This window comes from Anastrepha obliqua, chromosome 1 (assembly GCF_027943255.1).
Source record: "Anastrepha obliqua isolate idAnaObli1 chromosome 1, idAnaObli1_1.0, whole genome shotgun sequence".
Lineage (NCBI taxonomy): Eukaryota > Metazoa > Arthropoda > Insecta > Diptera > Tephritidae > Anastrepha > Anastrepha obliqua.
The window spans coordinates 8,685,477-8,709,141 of NC_072892.1; the positions used below are offsets into that span (position 1 = coordinate 8,685,477).

The 23,665-nt window shown below is 36.8% G+C and overlaps 1 protein-coding gene across 3 annotated transcripts in view; it reads left to right on the forward strand.

The window, feature by feature from the left end:
• Window positions 1-23,665, forward strand: part of LOC129248902 (regulating synaptic membrane exocytosis protein 2) — a 168,792-nt gene that overhangs the window by 96,873 nt on the left and 48,254 nt on the right. For all 3 annotated transcript variants that reach the window (XM_054888516.1, XM_054888520.1, XM_054888527.1), the window contains exons 9-15: window positions 995-1,235; window positions 4,614-4,880; window positions 5,333-5,871; window positions 5,999-6,136; window positions 6,248-6,382; window positions 9,384-9,575; window positions 18,282-18,404. In XM_054888516.1, the coding sequence (XP_054744491.1) occupies window positions 995-1,235; window positions 4,614-4,880; window positions 5,333-5,871; window positions 5,999-6,136; window positions 6,248-6,382; window positions 9,384-9,575; window positions 18,282-18,404 (1,635 nt within the window). The remainder of the gene's footprint in view (window positions 1-994; window positions 1,236-4,613; window positions 4,881-5,332; window positions 5,872-5,998; window positions 6,137-6,247; window positions 6,383-9,383; window positions 9,576-18,281; window positions 18,405-23,665) is intronic.

Below are 23,665 nucleotides of genomic sequence, written 5' to 3' on the forward strand. Positions count from 1 at the left end.
CACATGCATATGTCCTCTCTCATAACAGCATATTTATTGTAATCTTGTTTGTATGTGCCCTGCATACTTGTATTGTATTTTTCATTTTGAATGTTACAATTTTCTCACCTCTCGCATGCAAAAAAAAAACAAAAACGAAATATCTTTGAAATGTTTCAAAATAAAAATATGCAATAATTTGCTTTATATTTAAGATGAATATTAAAGCTTGACAATGACGCCTATTTCTATATGTGTGTGTGTTCTCATGGATTTGTATTATGTAGTAATGAAATGAAATGAAGTTTGTAAAATAATTGTTACTAAGAAAACCTTTATTGTATTAGAGAAATGTACACCGAAAATACATTTCCATTTTGTAGTTAAAATCTATGCTTATCATCAAATGTACTAATACATTTGCAAACTTGTATGTATTTATGTATGAAAATTTACACAGCGAATGTACTACATTCATACGTATTGAATAGTTTAAGCGATTCTGTTAAATTCATAAGCTCACGCAATTTTTTATATCTCTATTTGTAATATAATTAACCCGAAATTTATTCATATGTATATATACAGACATATACATACATATGTAACGCAGATAAACCAACTGCCTACGTCAATCTAAAGTATTGTCTTTAAGTTTAACGCAAGAAACAAACTTCATGTTTGATTCAAATAATTATTTCATACACATTCATACTATCAAATTGAAGGAGAGAAAATTTCCAATTACAGTTGACAAATCTTAAAAAAAATTCATTCATTTTCCATTTACCATGTTTTATGCAACATCCATCTCCGCTACCTTCCCCTATCCAAACGACAAAATAACGAAATTCTGAAAAATCTAATCGGCCCTCCACTGCAATTACCATAACCAATACGACTGCGTGAAACACCATTCCTCCACTGTAAACACATTGCGTATCCACCGTTAATACTTAAATTATATCGTAACGATGGAAAACAAAAAAATTTTGAAAATTACATAACTACTTAGCAACCGGTGAATTGGCAAATATCCGCGGATAATACTCGCATGATTGGTCACATGATATTACGAAAGTATTACGATGGTGAGGATATTCTTGGCTTAAAAGTCATAGGCGGTCAGCAGTTTACAACGTCTCCATCGGCAACAGCAGACGCCAGTGGAAATAGTGAGATCATCGGTAGTGGTGCGATCGTGGAAAAAGTGAAACGCGGTTCGATAGCCGATGTTGAAGGACATATACGACCAGGTAAACAAAGCTAGCAAGCACCACAAGCAAAACTAGTTACTTCCTAAAGCACAAAACTTTGATTTCTTATACTCATTCACATTAAATAAAGAGGTGGGCAATTGCATACTTACTACTTTGGTTTTAGCACAGATATTTGCAGAGACTAGGGAGGTGCATTTATGTTTCAGAAAAGGATGTAGGAAACTAAAAAGTAAAGATAAATAAAATAAAATGAAATGAAATACAAATGAAATTGAAATAAAGCAAATAGCTTAAAATAAGTATTACATAACGCGGCATAATATAATATAACATAGCTTAAATTAAAAAAAAAAAAATTAAATAAAACGAAAAAAATTAATTAAAAAAGAATAAAGTAAAATGAAATTAAATAAAATGAAATAAACTAAAAAAGTGGAAATAAAATAGTTTAAAATATAACATAACACAACTTAAAAAAATAATAATAATAAATTAAAATAAAATAAAATAAGAAGGTTTCGCAATCGCTATCCAAGACCGAGTTATTCCAACAAGAAATTTCCGAAGGTCGATACATGGCGAGGCAATAGAAGATAGGTGCCGAAGGTGCGGCATTTACGGTGAAACAATCGACCATATAATTGCTGGATGTAGCGTACTTGCCCCCATCAATATGTCATGAGACATAACAATATAGCAAAAATCCTCCACCAACAACTTGGAATAAAACACGGTCTCTTTCAACAAGAAGTCTTGTATTTTAAATATGAACCAAAGGCAATATTGGAAAATGCAAATTTTAAACTGTACTGGGACAGATTTATTTCCACAGATCAAACCGCGGCTGCCAACAAACCTGACATCATCTTGTTCGACAAGATAAGTAAAACAATCGAAGTAATTGATACAGCGGTGCCTCTTAATCGCAACACCCAAAGCACATACTCCACCAAAGTATCGAAGTATGCAGCTTTCGCCATAGAACTTGTATGTATAAAGCGAGGGAAGTGAATATGATTCCAATAATTATATCTTCCACTGGATTAGTGCCTAAGCATTCAATAAAAAACTTTAAGAAGTATGACTGCCAACACCTGTTAGAAGACATGCAGAAGTCCACCATACTGGACACATGTGCAATAGTTCGTAGATTTTTAAATATTTAAGCAATAGCAATCGCATGAGCGTAGAACTTCGACTACGCTCCACCAGAGCACAATCCCTTGAAAATTTTATCCGGGATGTGTAATCTCCGGCAATAACCGAGATGAATTAAGTTCAAAAATAAAATTTAAATAAAATAAATTAAAAAAATAAAATAAAATAAAAAATAAAATAAAATAAAATAAAATAAAAAAAATAAAATAAAGCAAATAAAGCAAAATGACTTAAAATAATCATAACATAACACAGCTTACATTAAAAAAAAAAATTAATAAAATAAAATAAAATATCATAATAGAAAGTGGAATAAAACAAAATAGCTTAAAATAAATATTACATAACATGTAATAACATAACGTAAGATGATTAACAATACATAATATAACATAACACTATTTAGCAAAGCATAAAGTGGCATAACAGAACATAACAAAGCTTAAATTAAGTAATTTAACAATAAACACTCAATTCATAATAAACACTAGATAACATGGCATAACAGCAAAATAAAACCTAACATAACATAACATAACAAAACAAAACATAACTTAATATGAAAAATACAACATAACATAACACTACTTAACAAAACATAATATAACATAACAAAACTTGACAAAGCGTAACACAGCACAGCTTAGATTGAATTAAATGAAATAAAGTAAAGGAAAGTGAAAAAACAAAAGAATAGCTTTAAATAATCATTACTAACACAATTTAGCATAACATAGCATTCAATAAAAAACTTGAAGAAGTATGACTGCCATCACCTGTTAGAAGACATGCAGAAGTCCACCATACTGGACACATGTGTAATAGTTCGTAGATTTTTAAATATTTAAGCAATAGTAATCGCGTGGGCGTAGAACTTGGACTACGCTCCACCAGAGCACAATCACTTGAAAATTTTATCCGGGATGTGTAATCTCCGGCAATAGCCGAGATGGATTAAGTTCAAAAATAAAATTTAAATAAAATAAATTAAAAAAAAAAAAAAAATAAAAAAAAATAAATAAAATAAAATAATATAAAATAAAATAAAATAAAATAAAATAAAGCAAATAAAGCAAAATAGCTTAAAATAATCATAACATAACACAGCTTACATTAAAAAAAAAAATAATAATATATTATAAAATAAAATAAAATATCATAATAGAAAGTGGAATAAAACAAAATAGCTTAAAATAAGTATTGCATAACATGTAATAACATAACGTAAAATGATTAACAATACATAATATAACATAACACTATTTAGCAAAGCATAAAGTGGCATAACAGAACATAACATAGCTTAAATTAAGTAATTTAACAATAAACACTCAATTCATAATAAACACTAGATAAGATGGCATAACAGCAAAATAAAACCTAACATAACATAACATAACAAAACAAAACATAACTTAATATGAAAAATACAACATAACATAACACTACTTAACAAAACATAATATAACATAACAAAACTTGACAAAGCGTAACACAGCACAGCTTAAATTGAACTAAATGAAATAAAATAAAAGAAAGTGAAATAAAAATAAAAGACTAGCTTAAAATAATCATTACTAACACAACTTAGCATAACATAGCATAACAAAACATAACTTTACATAAAATAATAAAACATAACTTAATATAATACAAAATAACATAGCACTGTATAACATAATATAACATAGCATAGCAATGAAGTGAATGAGGGATATGAATCTGTGACCGCAAGAATTGCTTGAACTATGGGCCATTTTAAGAAGCACAAATCAGTTCTTGTATTTTGCGGATAATATTCTGCCAAACAGTTTTCGAGTACTGAGAGGCGTCATTAACAAAATATTAAAAAATTAGCGACACAAAAATATCGACACAGACAAGCAGAAAATAAACAGAAAACTGTCATACCTTTAATATATTTCTGTATGCCAGCAGCTTACACGATTCCAGCATTTATTGATTTTGTAAGCGATTTTATAGCCGTAAAAAGCATTGAAATTATGCCAAATGCTAGGGTACATTACGCGAGTTTTAATTTTTTTTTACTAAAAGTTTCCTCAATTTAAGCAGTCTTAGAAGATGGGGATTTTGATTACTTTTTAAAATAATTCTTTGTTTACACTTCATTCATTTTATTTAATTGCTATCTGATTCATTCACGCACCTCCACAACTTTATCTTTCTATCTCTAAATATCCGTTTCTTTTACACGCGCATCTCTCTCACATCCCATTTGTATTTCATTTGCATCAGGCGACGAAATCATCGAGTGGAACGGTCGAGTGCTGCGAAATAAGTGCGCCGACGAGGTTTATCAGATAATCGACGAAAGTCGCTTGGACGCACAAGTCGAATTGGTCGTTTCACGCCCCTTGGCCACCAACGCTGTCGGTAGCAATGCGGTACGCAGAGGAGGAGGCCATCAGCAACAGAGCGCCGCCTTGCACAACCCAACTCTCACAAGCACTATTGCCAACAGTGCTGTGGTCAGCAGCGGCGGACGCTATTTTTCACGAAAAGGTACACCGCACAACCCAAAAAGAATCATAGTTAAGCACACACACACATATGCATACAATCGAAAAGTACACAACACACACAAGCACCAATAAATGCTTAGCATATTTGAGCCCATTTGTAGCTAACATTTAGAGAAGTGTATAATTCAAAAATAGCGTAACATAAATAGTAAACACATCAGCCGTTAAAATGAATAAATGACACATTTATCACCCCGTGAGCCGTAGGTGCCTTACACTGAAAATCTTAAACAAACTGGTACTTGAGCGCGTTTGCAGCTTAAAAACAACTAATTATAGATTAGTGACTGAGCTCTTGAAGCATAAAATTGCAAAAAAAAGCACAACAAATAGCTTATTAGTCAAAGCTCCGTTATGCCTTACCTAGCCTACTGTGATCACGAGTCTAATTTAATGTATTTTTTTCAAACTTTTTCCCTTCTCCCCACACAGCGTCCGCTGCTTCCGATGCTATCGATATCCATCGCGACAAGCCGAGTGTTCTAATCACATCGCCCGGTTCGCCCGATCTACACGCCACTGGCGGCGGCGCGCACACCTTGCGGCAGACGAATGTGCAACAACGTGGCTACAGCGGCGGCGCCGGTACGTATCAACAGCATTCACATCATCAGCAACAGAAGCAGCAACAGCAGCAGCAGCACCAGCAGCATAATACGCAGCACCAACGGCTTGGAGCGAACGCCGCGAACACAGCCAGTGCAACAGCAGCCGGTACACAAGCCACAACGACGGCGGGCCACCATCATCACTGTCACCAGCTACCACCGCCACCGCACACGCATCCACATGCCGCCGCACATCACTTGCCCACTGTGGGTATGGCGCATGCATTGCCCATGGCTGTCGAGGGTCGGCTACAGATGAAACTCGGCTACGATCAGAACACCCTGCAGCTGATAGTGACGCTCGTCTGTGCGACGGGGCTGACATTGCGACAAACCGGCGCCGCACGCAATCCTTATGCAAAAGTGAGTCAAAAGTGCTACAAAGGGCGAGAGAAAAAAAAAAAACAAACAAATGCAAAATATGCAATTTAGAAAAAATTTGTTTTTGCAAGCTTTAATCGAATATTAATTTTCCCTGTCGCACAATTAGGTGTTCCTTCTACCCGATCGGGGTACAAAATCGAAAAGACGCACCAAAACCTTAGCGAATACTTGCGAACCGCGCTGGGGCCAAACGTTCGTTTACTCGGCGCTACGACGTTCCGATCTCACCGGCCGTTTACTCGAAGTATGTAAATACAACGAAGCTGAATTTCGAAATTGAAAATACGAAATTTCATAAATTCTTCAAATATATTTACGTTTTTTTTATTTTTTTTAACTGCCTTCGCTGTATTAGGTGACCCTGTGGGATTATGTGCGCTACGGTGCCAATGACTTTATCGGCGAAGTGGTCATTGATTTGGCGCATCATGTGCTCGACGATGAAGCGGAATGGTACCAGCTGCAACCGCATCAGGACACTTCGTATCTCGTATGTGTGAATTTTTGAATTGTTGTTGTCGTTCAATACTCGTTAATACTAGTGACCAATGTTAGCATTGCCGTGTCTCAGTGTTGACAAACGTAAACGAAAAACTACTGACAAGAACGTTGCTAGTCCATGGAATGCGTTTAAATGTTTAGAAGAGGCACATATGCAATACATACATACAAATATATTGATGAACACACTTTTAGGTCTTAACATAATGTATGTTACATAATTAACATAACATTACTTACTTGCAAAAATTCAAAGAGAAATTCAAAAATATACTACATATTCCCAGAGAGCTGCAGAAAACTGTAGTTAATAGTTAAATGCACTTAAATGCTCAAATTACAAAGCAGTTGATGTTTTGTCGGAACTTGTGAGCTCGCTTTCAGAAACAAAGTGAAACAACCTTGCTAACATAAAATGTTATGCTAACAGTGGTATGCGTATTACACAGGAATGCTTTTAGGCGTAGCCAGCCAACTGATAAGGAATAAATAACCATGTTTTGTGTGAGAGAATTTTCTTATCGATACCTATTTTTTCGTTTATTTTTTTATAAATTTATTTTTATTTTTTTATTTTTTTTTTTTGTAATAAACTAATATAATTTTGGCATACAAGTCAGTTACGCGACTTTCGCACTTTGAACGACGATGTGACAATAAGAAATTAAAAAAAATCAAAACAGAAAATATGAAACTAGCAGACGGCACTCTTCGCATAAGCTAATTTTCGTTTTTGAATAACTTTTTACTAAATAAAAAAGGAGGAAACCTCTATTTGATCTTTACGCGCTCCTTCGCTTGTCTGCTTGTTTACTGCAGCTGCCTGGTTCGCCAGTGTCAAATATTTTTTGCGTACGACGCCATTTACAAAAAGTATAAGTCTCCCAATAGGATGATTAATTTTGTATAAGTATACGAGCCGCTCTGTTAGCCACCCATGGTCAATAAAAATCAAATGCAAACAAAAATAAACGACCAGCCTCTATTGCAGTAGCAATGCTTAATATTTCTGAACGTTCGCTGAGGCCTTAGCTGCTGTTAAGCCGAAGGTGGAGATGGGCTTTTACCTGACCATAAATTCATATTTCCAAGCCAGAAATTTTTTTTAGAAAAAATTGTATAGCAAAATACTCTAAATAGCCATGTCAGTAATCTTCGTTTACCTTCGTTTTGAAAATAAGTTGATAGCAAGTCGAAGCATTCACCCTTTAAGGCTGTTATATAAAATATTTAATTGATACAAAAATTTAACTAACGCCAAATTAGTCAACTCCTGTAAGGAGGAGATTGAATATCTTAGGTGTGCAGTCAACATTTCTCTGATCTGGGTTGCTGAACATAGGAACATAGAGAGAAACGAAATTACTGATAAGCTTGCCAGAAAGTGGACAGAACTGGCCTCAGAGACCTCGTAACCGGTCATCGGTTTCTTATTTCTAGGGAAAGCGCAGAAAAGATGAAGCTCCATTTCTTCATGTACTATTTCGAAAACCCTCCGGCCCCAGTAGACCATACGGAGGACTCAGAAAATCCTGAGGTTCCACGCCACTCAATTTCCAAACTTGTAGCTGTGAAACTTCCAACAGGTAGATGTCTACAGCCAGCCAGAGCTTTTGATGTAATGGAGAAAATTGATGGGATTTAGGTTGGCGCACTGACCCAGGCTGTCGAAGAATGGAGCACCGAGTGACCTCAATAGTTTAGCTGCCAAGCCCGGACATTTACAGAGAAAGTGCTCAACACTACCCTTCTCTAAAAGATCCTTACAGCTTTTAAAATGGGGGTTGAATTGTAAATCTAGCTTTTCCGCGTGTGTGCCGATCGTCGAAGGACCGGTAAACACAGCTACAAGTTTGAAAATTGAATGGTGTGAAGTCCCCAGACTTTCTGAAACTATAAAGTATCAATTGGAAAACGAGCAGAGAGTTATTTGATCTTACAAGTCCCATGCTGTGTCAGTGGCTTCACTAGAACGCGACTCAGATTCTCAGGATATGAAGACTTCGCATGCGAGCGCTTTAAAGGCATCCTCGTATTATAAAGCTGGTAATAAGAAATAGTTCAGTAATATTGTGGATAAGTATGGGCTGTGTAAAATCTTTTGAATTGGGCAAATAATCGAACCCTATCGCAATTGGCTGGAAAATGTTTTTTTTATTTAAATATTTTTAATTTTTTTTTTGTTTTATGTGTAAGGGAAGGGAAAATATAGACGAATTTTACTGACTTATTATTTATTTTATTTATATTATTATTTCAATGGACTTTTGGAAAGTGCATAGCATTGATTCTGCATTAAGAGCTTTCTTTATTTATTGTTTTAAGAAAAACTGAACTTTTTTTGTGCTTCATTAAATGATGAAACTGGTTACACATATTTGTTACCCCTAACCAAGAACTATGCAAGTTTATATTATTACACTCTCTTCTTTAAGCTCTTTGGCTTTGTAGTAACGATAAAGAGTTTTCAAATACCACGAACCACCGATCTAAGAGTTCCCGCGAAAAACTGAAAGAAAAAACGAAAATTGTAATAAATCTCTTGCTGGTTTTGATGGAGAAAATTTTACAACCTAACAACAAAACCGATACAACCGAACAAATCTGTTAGCAAACATTTACATACATACATATGTACATACTGCATGCTAGATTGAGAATTGTAATGAGAAACACGCGCAAGCGAATTCAATATCGAAATGATGATGAGGAAGCTGTCACCCATTTTCCCCGTCATCTACGCTCCCACATTAAACTAAATTATTCCCATTATGCGTACACACATACATCGACACCCAAGTTTCATTCGTATTTGTGAGTGGGGTGTATGTGGGCCCTGCACACGCAAATACAAACACTTACATACATGCATACACGTATTCCACTGCGTACTTGTACACACTCGTACTCGTACATAAGTAAGCATCGTTCGTATCGTAGTATCTACTGACTATTTTACTCCTCCTCCTCCCTCTCCTACTCCATCATAGTTGCATCACGACGACCAAAGTGAAGCGGACATTATGATTTTGACACCGACAGATCATTTATCACCACCCAGCACAACGTCACGTCTAAGCGACTCCGATACGACGTCTGAATGTGACATCGATGGACTGACGCCGGGACGTGATGGCGCAAGCATTTCCTCATTGGGCAGCTCATCAAGTCCACCACCAGAGGTAACAGACACAAAAAAAGAACAAAAATAAAAGCAAAACCAAAAACCAAAAAGAAAGAACAAAAATCTCAACAGTCAGCGTATTAAAATGATCGAATGAATGAAGAAAATTGAAGAAAATGAAAAGAAACACACAAATTGTTGTTGGTGTGCAGGATAACATTTTTTGCATAATGGACACCACATATCTACATTGTACATACTTATATAAATATCAACATATGTACATACATGCATGCAAACATACATACATGCGAACTTACAAAAATACATGAATACATTTATACATACATACATAGAAAAATAAAGAAACAAACAAAAAATACAAATACATTTTTTTTTACAAAATTACAAATTTTTGTTATTTTTTTGATAAACAAAATTTTACAAAGCAGCATATTACGAAGAAGATATTAAAAGCAAATCAAAGTCAGTTAAAACCACACAACAACTCCAACAACACCTAAACCACTAACACACTTGTTTTTCTTCTTCTTCTTCTATGTGGCTTGAAAATATTGTTTTGAAATGTGAAAAAATTTTTCTAGACTATTTAATTGCATTGGTACAAATATACAATCATTCGCAATTTCATTCATATGTACATACATACACACATGGATACTCATTCAGCTGTAATTACATATTTGTCAACTCAGCGCTTCCACTTACATACGTACTTACTTTTCTCACGCAACAGCAGCACAAACTGGGACTATAATCACCTATTTATATGCATACATACATACATACGCAAGTGTGGGGACTAACAACAACCAGATCAGAGAATATTTATTGTTATTGGGGAAAGTTGAGAGCCGTAATTATTAGTAGAGCTTTGAAGCTCTCAATTTTGTTTTTATAATTTTTATCTCTGAACACATTCTCTTCATGCATTCACCAACTACAAATTTTCCATAGAAAATGTTGCCCAAAATCTAATATAAGCCATTATTCTGCATCCTGTGTACCCCTTACCCTTCGACCGAGTACAAATGCACCTTTTAGCCTTTACTATTTTTAGTAAGTGACCAGTGAATGGCTGAGTCACCATCTAATGGAAAGTTTTAAAGATTTGAAAACATCGGAAGGTAAAACACAGTGAGACCAGCATTAAAAATACGTTGATTCCATCAACACAACCAGCTACGACAGAAGAATTTGAAATACTATTAAGCCTCACGCAAGGATTCTTATTGAACAGTGCCTGGTCCAGTGCCTTATCAACAAACAGAGTTTTGGCTTTTAACGCTCTCAATCGCTGAATTTCCTCCACTGATATAAATAGCACCGCCTTATTCGCCGAAACCGCTTCAGAGGGGTCAAACCCAGCTTCTTATATAGAAATGCAGTGTCTTGTAATGCCACTTTATATTCAGTGACGACCGAAATGGAAGTCACGCATTCCCTGACAAATTTCGAACATACAGTCAGAGAACTTAAAGTTTTGATCACAGCAAGGCTGCTTGAAGTAATATGAACTTTTCCAACTAACATAACGCTACGACTGCCAATTGATACCAACTTCTTCTTCTTGATTGGCGCGGTAACCGCTTACGCGATTTTGGCGGAATTTAACAAAGCGCGCCCGTTGGATACACCAAGTAAAACCAAGTCCTTTTCCACCTGATCTTTCCAACGCTGAGGAGGTCTTCTTTTTCCTCTATTAGCACCAGTTGGTATCGCATCGAATACTTATAAATACCAGCCAACGAAACCGCTGGATCTCTATTCGCTGCGCTATGTCTATGTCGTCGTAAAGTTCATACAGCTCATTGTTCCAACGCCCGCAATATTCACCGTCGCCTACGTGCAAAGGTCCAGAAATTTTCCGCATAATCTTTCTTTCTTTTCCAAGCAACGCCGCATCGTATGTTGTCATCGTCCAAGCTTCTGCGCCATACGTTTCGACGGGCATTATCAGAGCCTTGTAGAGTGAATCGTGGGCACTCCCAAGTGAATAGTAATCAGTGACTTTCCCCACTTGCGTGGGCTTCTACATATGGAACCATCCACCATTGATAGTAACTAATTCTCTCTCAGCGATAGGGATTTCGTGCGAAAAAGCATCTATTGAAAATTTTGCCATCAAACGTCGAAGTTTACTGGATCGTGATTTCGAATGCTGCACTTCTTCTACACCTTCCGCGATACGAGTAACTGGATACCTTATTACAGTACCGAGTACTTTTTTTACTCGGGATCTTCATGTAAGAACATCCCCTGAGTTCATCGAGTTAAAGTATTTACTTCATTTTTGTTTTCAAAATTTCTTGTTTCATGCTGCAGTGATTTGGCAACACTTGTACATCGGCGCTAGAAAAATGATTCGGTCAAGTAGAGTTCGATAGTACAATTGTGCAGACAGGGTTTTTGACCCTTAATTCGAATTTATTCACCTTATGAACTCCATTGCGTATTCTAAATCCGTCCACAAAATTAGTTGAGTTTTAAAGGCTGAAGCTCTCAATGCTTTAACTAATAAGAAATCGATGTCCTCTATGTCTTGTGATTTTTGAGAGTACCGCCGAAGTCTCGTTTCCAATCAAAAAATATATAATTTTTGTTTATGTAAGCATTTCGCTACTTCTTATTATATTATTTCCATTGGTAAATTCACTGCTAAAATATGTGCACGCCTATGTCACCTTGAGCAAAAAGTTCCCGGAATGTATTCAGAAATGAGCAACAGAGAATACAATTAATCCTCAAAGGCCTTCAAAGTACTCCTCATCAGCTACCACGCACTTATGCCGGCGTTTGAACCAGCTCTCTAAACCTGGCACTCTGTCTTCCATTTTTCCATTACTTCCTTTCCCTGCATTCCCTATAGTGATTTTTAACTCGAGCAAACAAAAAAAATCGCAGGGTGACATATCAGGTGAATTCACTGGTTGTTGTACGGTGGATTGTATTCGTATCGTTCGTGGTCATACATTCACGGATAAAGATGGGACTGTGCGACGGTGCGTTATCTATGAGTTATTTTTCCTTTCATTTTTGGCGAGTCATCACGTAAACGTCTCATAACGCCCAAATAATAGTATTTATTAACTGTCTGATCTCCTGGTAAAAATTCGTTGTGTGCAATGGCGTTTTAATCCATAAAAACTGTAAACTTCTTTTTGGATTGAAAGCAACGCGGTTTTTTTGTTATTGGTTTTTTGGATCATTTGGAGCTCTCCACTCACCCGCCTGATGTCTGGATTGCGTGTCATACACATAAGCCCACGTCTCGCCTCCAGTAATGAAACGTTTGATGAATGTTGGGTCGGATTCAGTCGTAGAAATCATGTCATCAACTCGATCCCGTTATTGCATGAAATTCAAGTCTTTGAGACTATCTTTGCAGCAACACGGCGCTAACCCAAATCACAAATCATTAACTACAATGCCCTAAATGGATCCATAGGTAAAGTTCAAGTGCTCTGCCTGCACTCTGATGGTGAATTTGCGATTATTGTTCTACTTTTCGTTCATTTTATTGATGGTTTCATCAGTTTTCGATGTCGACGGCTTGCCACTACATTCGTCATCCTCGATGGACTCACGATCTCTCCTGAAGCATACATTCCACTCGTAAACGGCTGTTTTCTTTAGAGTATCATTGTCAGTTTCCCCATATTTTTTTCAAAATTTAATACAAACTTGTTGTTGCATATTCAAATGTACTTTTAAAACTATAAAAAATTAAAAACACGTCCGCATGGAGATTTACTCCAGATGACATAACTTTTACTAATGACAACCAATGGCGATCAATTTTGGTAGGAAAGTTAATCATGGATGTGGCAACTTATCAGAAAATAAATACTTTCAACGAATCAGTCACAATTCGTCCAAATAAATTTTAAATGATGATTTTATGACATTCTAAAACTTGCAAACTCTCAGCAAACATCGACTGAACTATGTCCTCTAATCCATTTTTCTTTTTTTCTGAGTGCTCTTGGAATGTAAAAGTTGGCTTGAAGCATCAATTATGTTAAACGAAAGCTTTGCAGTAAACTACCAATAGGGTTCTCCGGGGTTAGCTAAGTAACTCCCCCACTGCGTGGTTACTGCACTCAAACATGAGAGTACTCAATAGGTGGGATTGAACATTGATACTTCTAGCCATGAACTCGGAGCCCTTGGCGAGCAAAGCATTGATTTTGATGATAAATTTAGCAATTTTAATGGGTTCTAGAATGGGTTAGCGTTTTATGGATAGTTGTTACTTTACCAAGGTGAAAAACCCTAAACGAAGTGAAAATGAAAATATATTTCCTTCTTCTTATCAATTACTGTTCATACCTTAGTTACAGCTATAAACTTTTAAGCACCTTAGAGAAAGAGCTAGCCATTATTTCTTCATATTTAACGCAAATAATAATATTTTTTGCTTATGACATTCTACTACATAGCAAACGAGCGACAAGCAAACGAGCGACACCTTTGTTTGACTTTTTCACTTCACTTACCTCCTCTATTTACAGCAGGGCTTAAAAGTATGCTTACAATGTGTTTACGATTGACTGAAGTAAATGTTGAAACATTTCCTTAGCAACGTTAAAAACGTTAGTTGCAGTTTTTCGAATTACACCACCTTCGAGAAACTTCAGCTCCTTCAAACTCAATTCGTTTATGAGCAAGCAGCGTGTATGTTAACATTTAAGCCCTGCTATTATGAACATTTTTATTCTGACGTCTGGAGAAGTGTACACGCGTCATTATCCATTCAGTCATTAATTTCATTCATTTCATTACTCAAATTTTTCATGGCTTCCAGGCTCGGGTTATTTCCTTGGAGGCATGTGAAATAGCATACATTTTTTTTTGCCACACGCACACCTGGGCTCATAATAATAGCAGCGCGGCATATTGCAACGGTTTGACTTTTTTGTTGTTTTTTTAATATAAACAAAGCTTACATAAGTTTTTCAAATTCAACCAATTTTCATTCACAATTCATTCAATTCACACTTTTTGGCACAAATTGTACAAATTTGTGTGAAATTTCAGTACAATAAAGCGTAAGTTCTGACTATTTATTAATTTTTTTAAATGTGTATAGTATAAATTAATACCAAATCCTAACTACGTTATAAAAATTCTAAAAAGTATTAAAATTTCACACTTTTTGGTACAAAATTTCATACACATTTTGATACAATAAAAAGACAAGTTCCAATTGACACAAAAATCGCGTTGATATCCGAGATTTTTTTTTGTAATGAAGATTTTGGATGCCTTCTGTCATAAAACGAATTTGCGAAATTCTTTTTTATAATGTTGTGAGCAACCCAAGTAAAAACAAATGTCAAAAAACTACGCGTTTTTGGAGTCACTTGAAACTTGCACTTTATGACACCAAAATTTAGTGGACTATAAAACCCCACTCGGGAGTGCGTAGGTGCGAATCTCTGCCCGTGAAACAGCAAAATGTTAATTTTTTTTTCTTTAATAGCAGTCGCCCCTTGGCAGACAATGGCAAACCTCCGAGTGTATTTCTGCCATGAAAAATCTCCTTATAAAGAATGATTTGACGTTCGGAGTCGGCTTAAAACTGTAAGTCCCTCCATTTGTGGAGTAATATCAAGACGCCATAAATAAGAGGAGGAGCTCGGCCAAACACTTAAGAGAAGTGTGCACGTCAATTATTTATTAATTTTTTTCATAAAACTGCACAATCGAAATTTTTCTAAAAGTTCTCATTAAAAGGTTTGAAATTTTTATGGAAATTTGTTGAATTTGGCTGAAAAATTAAAAAAAACTTGAAAGTTTTATAAATTTTTTTTTGAATTTGAATTTGTAATTCAATTTCTTGAATTTAAATTTGTAAAAAATTTGTTGAATTTGAATTTGTAATTCAATATTTTGAATCTGAATTTGTAAAAAAATTGTAGAATTAAAAAAAAAAAATAGAAAGGCTAAAACTTTCAGTTGCATATTTTTTGTTGTAATATGAGCTATGTTTTTATAAAAAAAGGCGAAAAAATAAATAAATAGTCGAAACTCTGTTATACCTTCTGCTCAAATATGAACGAGACGGTATCAATAAAACGGTCCGCGGATGACATATGGCAAAAATAAATTTTTTGTTTTTTGGTAGGACTGTTATAAGCTTACATGGCAAATTTCAGCGTGATATGTAACATAGTTTGTTTTCTGTGCTACTGTAAACAAGTCACGCTCGAGTGTGTTCTTCGAATTTAACGATGGAAATTCAAAGAATTTGTTTGAAATTTTGTTATTCCAACAAAATTTCGGCTTCAGACGCCTTAAAAATGTTGCAGACAACCTATGGGGACTCTGCTCTATCGCGTGCACGTGTTTTCCAGTGGTACAAATCGTTCAAAGAGGGCCGTACATCAACCCAAAAAACCACGCCAAAGTCGCTCAAAAATTAAGGTTATGCTGACTGTTTTTTTCGACTACGAAGGTGTGGTGCACTCGGAGTTCCTTCCGCAAGGCCGATCGGTTAACGCTGAATATTATTTAAACGTTTTAAAGCGTTTTCGCGAGAACATTCGTCTTAAAAGGAAGGAATTGTGGGACAACAAGTCATGGTTCTTGAATCACGATAATGCACCAACTCACACACATCACGTCTTGTTCGCGATTATTTGAACAAAAATAATGTTAATATCGTTCCGCAAGCACCGTATTCGCCTGATATGGCTCCATGTGACTTTTTCCTGTTTCCCAAGCTCAAGTTGCGCCTCCGTGGAAAACATTTTGAGACAATTGAAGTCATAAAAGAGAATTCGAAGAACACACCCGAGCTTGACTTGTTTACAGTAGCACAGAAAACAAACTATGTGACATATCACGCTGGAATTTGTCATGTAAGCTTATAACAGTCCTACCAAAAAACAAAAAAATTATTTTTGCCATATGTCATCCGCGGACCGTTTTATTGATACCGTCTCGTTCATATTTGAGTAGAGGTTATGCTGCGCTGCTATTATTGGGTACACAAGTGTGGTATCTATGTATGTATGTATATTATGCTCTCTTTTTTTCTTGTAAATTGGTGTTGTGTAAAATTTTTTCTCTTCAACGCCATGCGGTATTTTTTTTTAATGTTAATTGAAACTTGGTAGTAAATTCGTATGCACTTTTTTACTACACCTGCTCTGGCATCAATACACGCACACTTATGCGCAAGCGATCGGATATCTTTAAGGGCTGCCCAGTTTTTCACTCTCTCACACTCTAACTGTCTTTATATGTATGTATCTCTTCTCTCTTTGTCTCTCTCTCTGTTATATGTGTGTGCTTGCTTTCTAAACGAAAGTCTGATCTCTTTGTAAAAATGATCGAATTTACTGATTTAGAATTTTTACGGCGGTTTGCGTACTTTTGTGAATTTTTATTATATTTTAGATCGTTTCGGCAACTACGACAGCTACTTGCATACTCGTACATACGTACAACGTAAAACGTAATTCATGTGTGGTTTTATGAAAAGATATAGCAATATAAGAAAACTTATGCTGACATACAAACATATGTATAAATACATATATGAATTTATATTGAAAATAATTTTGTATGCCAATAATTTATGACACATATTGAAACAACTGATATTTGTTACATTTTTAATACTTAATATGCATAAGAAACTCTCCAATGTAACTGTATAAGTAATTAACTTAGTTTAAGCTAAATTAAACAAAAAAAAAGCTTCTATTAAGCGATATAACAAATGAGAACACATACAATGTTAAAAGCAAGCATTTGCCAAGAACAAAAAATGCTCTTATTACTTCAACTACTCAATTACTCGATTATTATGAGTTTTACGAAAATCTCCCATCTAAGCATCTATGACTAAAACCGCACTTGTGCCACTATAAAATAATCGTAGTTACTCGTATTTCAAACACTCGTATCAAATGGCATGTAACTGTGTAGCATTTTAATTTACATTATCGTTTTTTTATTTAATCCATATGTTTTGCCTTTATTTGTGCTCTGTGTGCTTTAGCTTTGCGCTTTATGCTTTGTGCTTTGTATGCAATACCGACTTTTACACAAACTCATCACCGTTCAATCCCACATCCATCCAACTATACATACATGGTAGCATAACCGAGTAGCGCATTCGCAGCTTGCGGAGAGAGCAACCCGATACACAGCAGTACTTCACCTCAACCACTTACCATATACCATAATTTATATATACCTGCATATTTCCATTTGTAAATCTGTACTTGTTCAACAGCCCTCCACCTCCGCTACCCAAAATGTGTAACTCTTCATAAATGTGCATATTTCACGTATTTCTCCTCCCTGTCCCATGCGAATACCCTTTCGTTGTATTCTTAGGAAAACTCCTAAAACATCCCATTGCTTGTAACCCAGTGTTGAATAAGAAAAAAACAAAAAAAAAAAAAAAACTGTTAGAATATAGAATACTTCATTACATTTCATATGACTTTGATGACAATTTATATTTCTCTATTTCACTTACTTTTTCTCTTCTCTCTTTCATATTATTTTATTGACATTGCCAATAATCACGTCCACCTTTAACCAAACAAATAATTACCCAACCTTCCAACGCTTCAAAACTCCTTCGTTGCACTCAACTCATCCGCCTTCATTTGTACTATATAAACTAAATCAAAAAAAATACTTCATACGTCTTTTCAACTAAAACGAAATCAAAAATTTGGAATATCAACAAAATTTCGAAATTTCGACAATTCTGCAGATCGACTTGAATGAACGTCGTTCGAGACGCGACATGTCACCTCAAGGTCGCAAGCGGGTTGCTGGTATGGTAGCGCGTGATTATCGCACGGTATCTGGCATTGGACAAAGTTACCACAATCAGGTTTGAACCCAAACAAACACAAAAAACAAAAAAAAAGAATTAAAAACACAAATACATTTGTATGTAAGTGTAAAGGATGAGGTTGGAATTAATAAGGAAAGCAAATTTAAAATTTTTTCGGAAATTCCTTTTTCTAAGCTTTCAAAATTTTAAACGAAAAAGTTGAAGTAATAGTAAATGCAATTTTTTTAAGAAAAGCATATTGTTGTTGTTGTAGTATATAACTAAATAAGTTAGGTATGTATAGCAGCTACAAGAGGAAAAAAACGTCAAATAATTAACGGCCCTAAAGACGCAAAACACTGCAGTTAATCGAAGCCTCTTTTGTGTATCAATAAACTTTCGTGCTTAGACTCCCTAATTGGAAGCGATTTGCGAGGGTGCAGTGAACAGTGCCAAAATATCTCGCCAAGTTTGCATTTATTAAGGCCAACCAACCAATATTAATAGCGAAAAGCTTTTTCCACTCTCACAGGATCTCAAGACGTTTTTTAGAATTAAGTGGCGCATATAAAAGGCATGCAAAATGTGCGAATTCATATTATTATTGCTATTACGCTTTCGCCGTAGTCGAATTGGTGGGTGCGTGACTATCATTCGTCAGTGCACTGGTTTGAAACACCGGGCACGCAACACCAATTAATAGAAGACTTTTTCTCTATTAGCAGCCTCCACCCCCTCGGCAGACAATGGCAAGCCTCCAAGTGTATTTGTGCTACGAAAAAGCTTCTTCTCATACAAAATAATTTGCCGCGCGAAGGCGGCGAAAAACTTATTTTCCCCAAGGATGACGCCCATGAAGAGCAAACTCTCAAGAGTATTGCTATAACGGCATAGCAGCATGCACCACTTGTAGCTTCACAGCTACACCTACTCTCCTCAAATTGTCACTCTTCCCACTCTTTCCTCACGTGGTTGGATAGTTCAAAGGCGGCTAGGCCAGCTGATTTCAGCATAAAATCTACAATATTTTCTCCGTTTACGATTTTAAAGGTCTCGAGAGCATAATCTGGGCATTGAAACAAAACGTTATAAATATTTTCTTCCCTCTCCGTGCGAATTGGTCACTGTCAGGATGAACTGTCATGGCCAAAGATACGGAAGTTTTTTTGGAATACCCCGAATCCTAAAAGTAATGGAGTTTGTTGGTAATTACTTTCCCATTTGGTTGCTTTCTAACCAGGTCACAATGGTGGGTATTAACTCATGCGTCCATATACCCTTAGAAGATCTATCCCACCTGCCTTGCCGGAGAGCTACAAAACGACGTTTTTCTTATGCTGCAATATATTTACGTCATGCTCTACCATCCTGCTTATATGTATGTATATAATCTCTGCATTTCTTTTGTCCAAGTTTACCGGCATTAGTCCTACAATGACGAAGGAAGCGTTATCAGAAAATGTACGGAAACCGCAAATAGTTCGCCAAGCGCTTAGCCGATAGATGGCTATCAGTTTTCTTGCATAGCCATTTTCAATATTTTATATTTCATCCCCCCAAAATCGGTGCCGCGTTCAAAACACCGGGGTCGCTATTTACTGCTACAGCCATCGTTGTTTGGCATTATTCGTACCAGACAGGACTGCGCACTCGATGCCTGCTTTACAGTATATTCTGTATGCGTTTTAAAGGTTAAACGACTATAAGTCATTACGGGGTTTGAAATGATAATTACAGTCCTAACATTTCTTCTTTCTTCTTGATTGGCGCGATGACCGTTTAAGCGATTTGGCCAAGTTTACAAAGCGCTCCAGGCGTTTCTTTCTTGTGCTAATCGGCCTCAGTTGGAAACACCAAGTGAAGCCAAGTCCTTCTCCGCTTGATCTTTCAAATGTAGAGGAGGCTTTCCTCCTCCTCAGCTACCACCAACTGGTAGCGCATCGAATACTTTCAGAGCCAGAGCATTTGTATCCATTCAGACGACATGTCGCGGCCACCGAAGGCGCTAGGTCTTTATTCGTTGCACTATATCTATGTTGTCGTAACAACAACAACGTCCCAAACATTCATAAATTCTACTACCTCTCCGCTGCTTATAGAACCACATCAGTTTTGTGCTCAGCTAGTTCCAGGTTTATAAACGTCAACCAAGCCTTGATACTGCTTGCTGATTTGTTGGGGATCCTTTTGATTTCTTGGATGTGTTTAGCCGCCATTAGCACTCCGCAATAATCAGTAACTTTGGCTCTAGAAGGCATATCCAGTTTTAGCTCACCGTTGTACGTAAGCTTCCATAGTTATGCGCCTAAAATTGATCCATTGAAGACCCATTCTGATGTGTTTTACTCCTTAATGCCTTTGTCGGTTCTAAGCCTTGGTTTGCGGTTCAGAAAAAGCCCCCAATTATTCTGGTAATATAACCAGATGCCTATACTTTATGAAGTCTTCTAATAAGCGCTGGCAGCGGGCTGTACTAAAAGCAACTTAACGTCCAGAGTTACCGCAGCGCAGTATTCTTTTTTCGTGCCACATCACCTCTTGCCCTTTTTTGGGCCTTCGCACTTACAGTGACCGTCGTCAACTGCGTCGAATGGTGTAGCCACTAAAACAATCTCTCCTCCCTTCCCGGAACTACCTTGCATTACTTCGGGAAGGCCCAGAACGGTGTCCATTAACTGGCCCAATACTATTCACCCACGCATGGGTCCACCATATTTTTAGCCAACTTCATGTTATAGGCTCGTCTTCTAATGTCTCTGTGCCGTCTTACCAGTGGTATGTGTGGCATGCTCTCAGGTTCCTCTCACTTGGACGTATGGATGTTATACGCTATAAAGTTTTCCTTTGCATCTACAGCAAAGAAGATGTTGCGGTAATATTATACCATCTTATGCCATCGGGAGCACATGACTCGACCGTCTGTAATTTGTCGTCAGTTCGTAGACAGTCCACCTCTTACCGAGGGCTTATTTGCCCTCTTGCCCTTAATAGCTTCTCAATGGAGTAAAACCGTAGGTCGCTCTTCATGTGGTCGACCCAAATGCAGATTATTATTACTTTATCCTTTTCCCATAATGCACTGCGACCTCTGCGATTACAAAATGTTCATGATTCTCTGGAAAATATTTATCAAAGTTCGTATGTAGTGTCATGCCCAAGTTTTAGTATTACGTAATTTTATTGTGCTTGAACTCAAGCCCAAATTGGGGATTAATTTGAGTACGTTCTTAGACTTCTTTCTGGTCTAATAATCACACAGCTGGTGAATTTCATCAATAGGTGTTAATACAAATATAGTTAGCCACTGTTGGTTGTCATCCTCCAACCCAAAGCCACTTCTTCCTTTTTTACACCTGTTGAGTTCTTTTCACTCTGTTTTCCTCTGTATGGTATCACAATGGACGAATTTTGATTCTATGTCCAAATGGGACCCTCAGACTTCTTGTTCCGTATTACCGGATTCAGAGTCACACCACATAAGTGAGTGCAGCACATTTGCAGAGGTTATGCTCTGATACTTCATCGCCCAACTCGCGAAAAGAACAGACACTATTAAGTGTGAGATTCCTTTTTTCTTTTCCTTGTTCATTCCTCTCGGGAGCATAGGGCCTCGAAAAGACTTTTCCATCGTACACAGTTCTGTGCTGTTGTTTTTGCATCGTCCCATGAGATGTCGGCATCTGCTAATTCGCGCAGCATCGACCTTCTCTAAGTGTTTCTTGGTCGACCGTGACCTCTGCTCCCTTGCGGGTTCCAGTCCAGTGGGTTTCTCAATTTGTAACCTATTTATCGCCACTTTCTGCGTTTCATTTGCCTAAGGATGGGTTCCTCGTTCGTTAATATTCACAGTGCGTCGTTACTGATGGTGTTTGGCCAGAATATTCTGCAGATGATGCGGAGACATTTGTTGATGAAGGATTGTAGCCTCTGTGTGATGTTGTTAGAGACCAGCCATGTTTCGCTTCCGTATAACAATACTGACTGTACGCATGAGCCGAATATTCGAAGTTTATTGGAGATTTGCGAACTCCCCCATACTGCTGTATGCATTCACCCGAATGCCGCCCTTGCTTTGTTTAGCCTGCAGTTGATATCTTCATCTGCTCCCCCATCTGTCGTGATGATGCAGTCGAGGTAGCAGAAGCTTTCAACGAATTCCACCGAGCATGCGTCAACCAATATCCCTGCCTTGTGTTGTTGTGGTTAACTCCCATAGCCATGGTATTGGCGATGTTGACCTCCAGTCCGACAGTGCGTGCCAGCGCGACTAGTTTGTCCACCTTCGCTTGAGAGAGAAGGCATACATATGCCATCGGTGACGTCCAGGTCCTCAAGATGTCTGGTGAAACTCCATACGATGCCTTTTTTGTGCAGGGGCAGTCGGCTCATGGCGTCATCAAGGACGAAGGCGAAGAGAAGGGGCGACAGGCACTGCCAGTTCGGAGTTCTCGTAAAGGGCTTTGATGAGGCTTATTATCTTAGCGGGAACTCCCTTTCTACTCAGTGCCAGCCATATTGCGTCTCGTTTGATAGTGTCGAACACCTTTTTAAGGTCAACGAACAGCATGTAGAGCGGGGAGCGCAACTCAACTGATTGTTCTACTATAACCCGAAGTGAGTTGGCTTGGCTGCAGATATTTAACGACGCAACGTGCAGCTAGGGAAGCCCTGCTTTGAGTAGTGACTAATACCGATTCCTAGCAGAGAAGAATCGCTTAAGCGGTTATCGCGCCATTCAAGAAAAAGAAGCAGAGAAGGATAGTTGATCTATTGATACTTTTAAAAAAATACAAGGAGTTTAAAACAGTTAATCTTCATAGAAACTGAAACTAGCTTCAGTGGAGTATTTTATAATACAGCAGATACAGCAAGGTGCAGTTAAAGAAGCTATCAAAATGTGAAGCTAAGCATATTAAATTTCATTAGCGTAGTATTGGCCGCAATCATCATCGTTCATTAATTGCAAATCGGAAATCCTTCGTACATTTATGAAGCACCATCATTACGTCTGTGCATTAACCGTAGATTACTCGCCTATACTGCATTTCAATAGGCTTCAGCCCACTGCCCACATTTTTAAGTCATTTCAAGTATGTAGAGCTAAATATTTAAGTAAAGCGTTTGTGCTGTTTTACATTTTAGTAGAAGAAACTTTAAAAGAAATTGTTGTTGCATTATTTAACTGTATTTTAACTGAATTTTCCAATCATTTACATACTAGAAATTTATATTCTAATGTAAGTTTTTTCAATGTGTGGTTAGTTGCCTGAAAGGATGTTTAGCTTTGTAAGATATTTTTCACTAAAAATTTTGTTTGC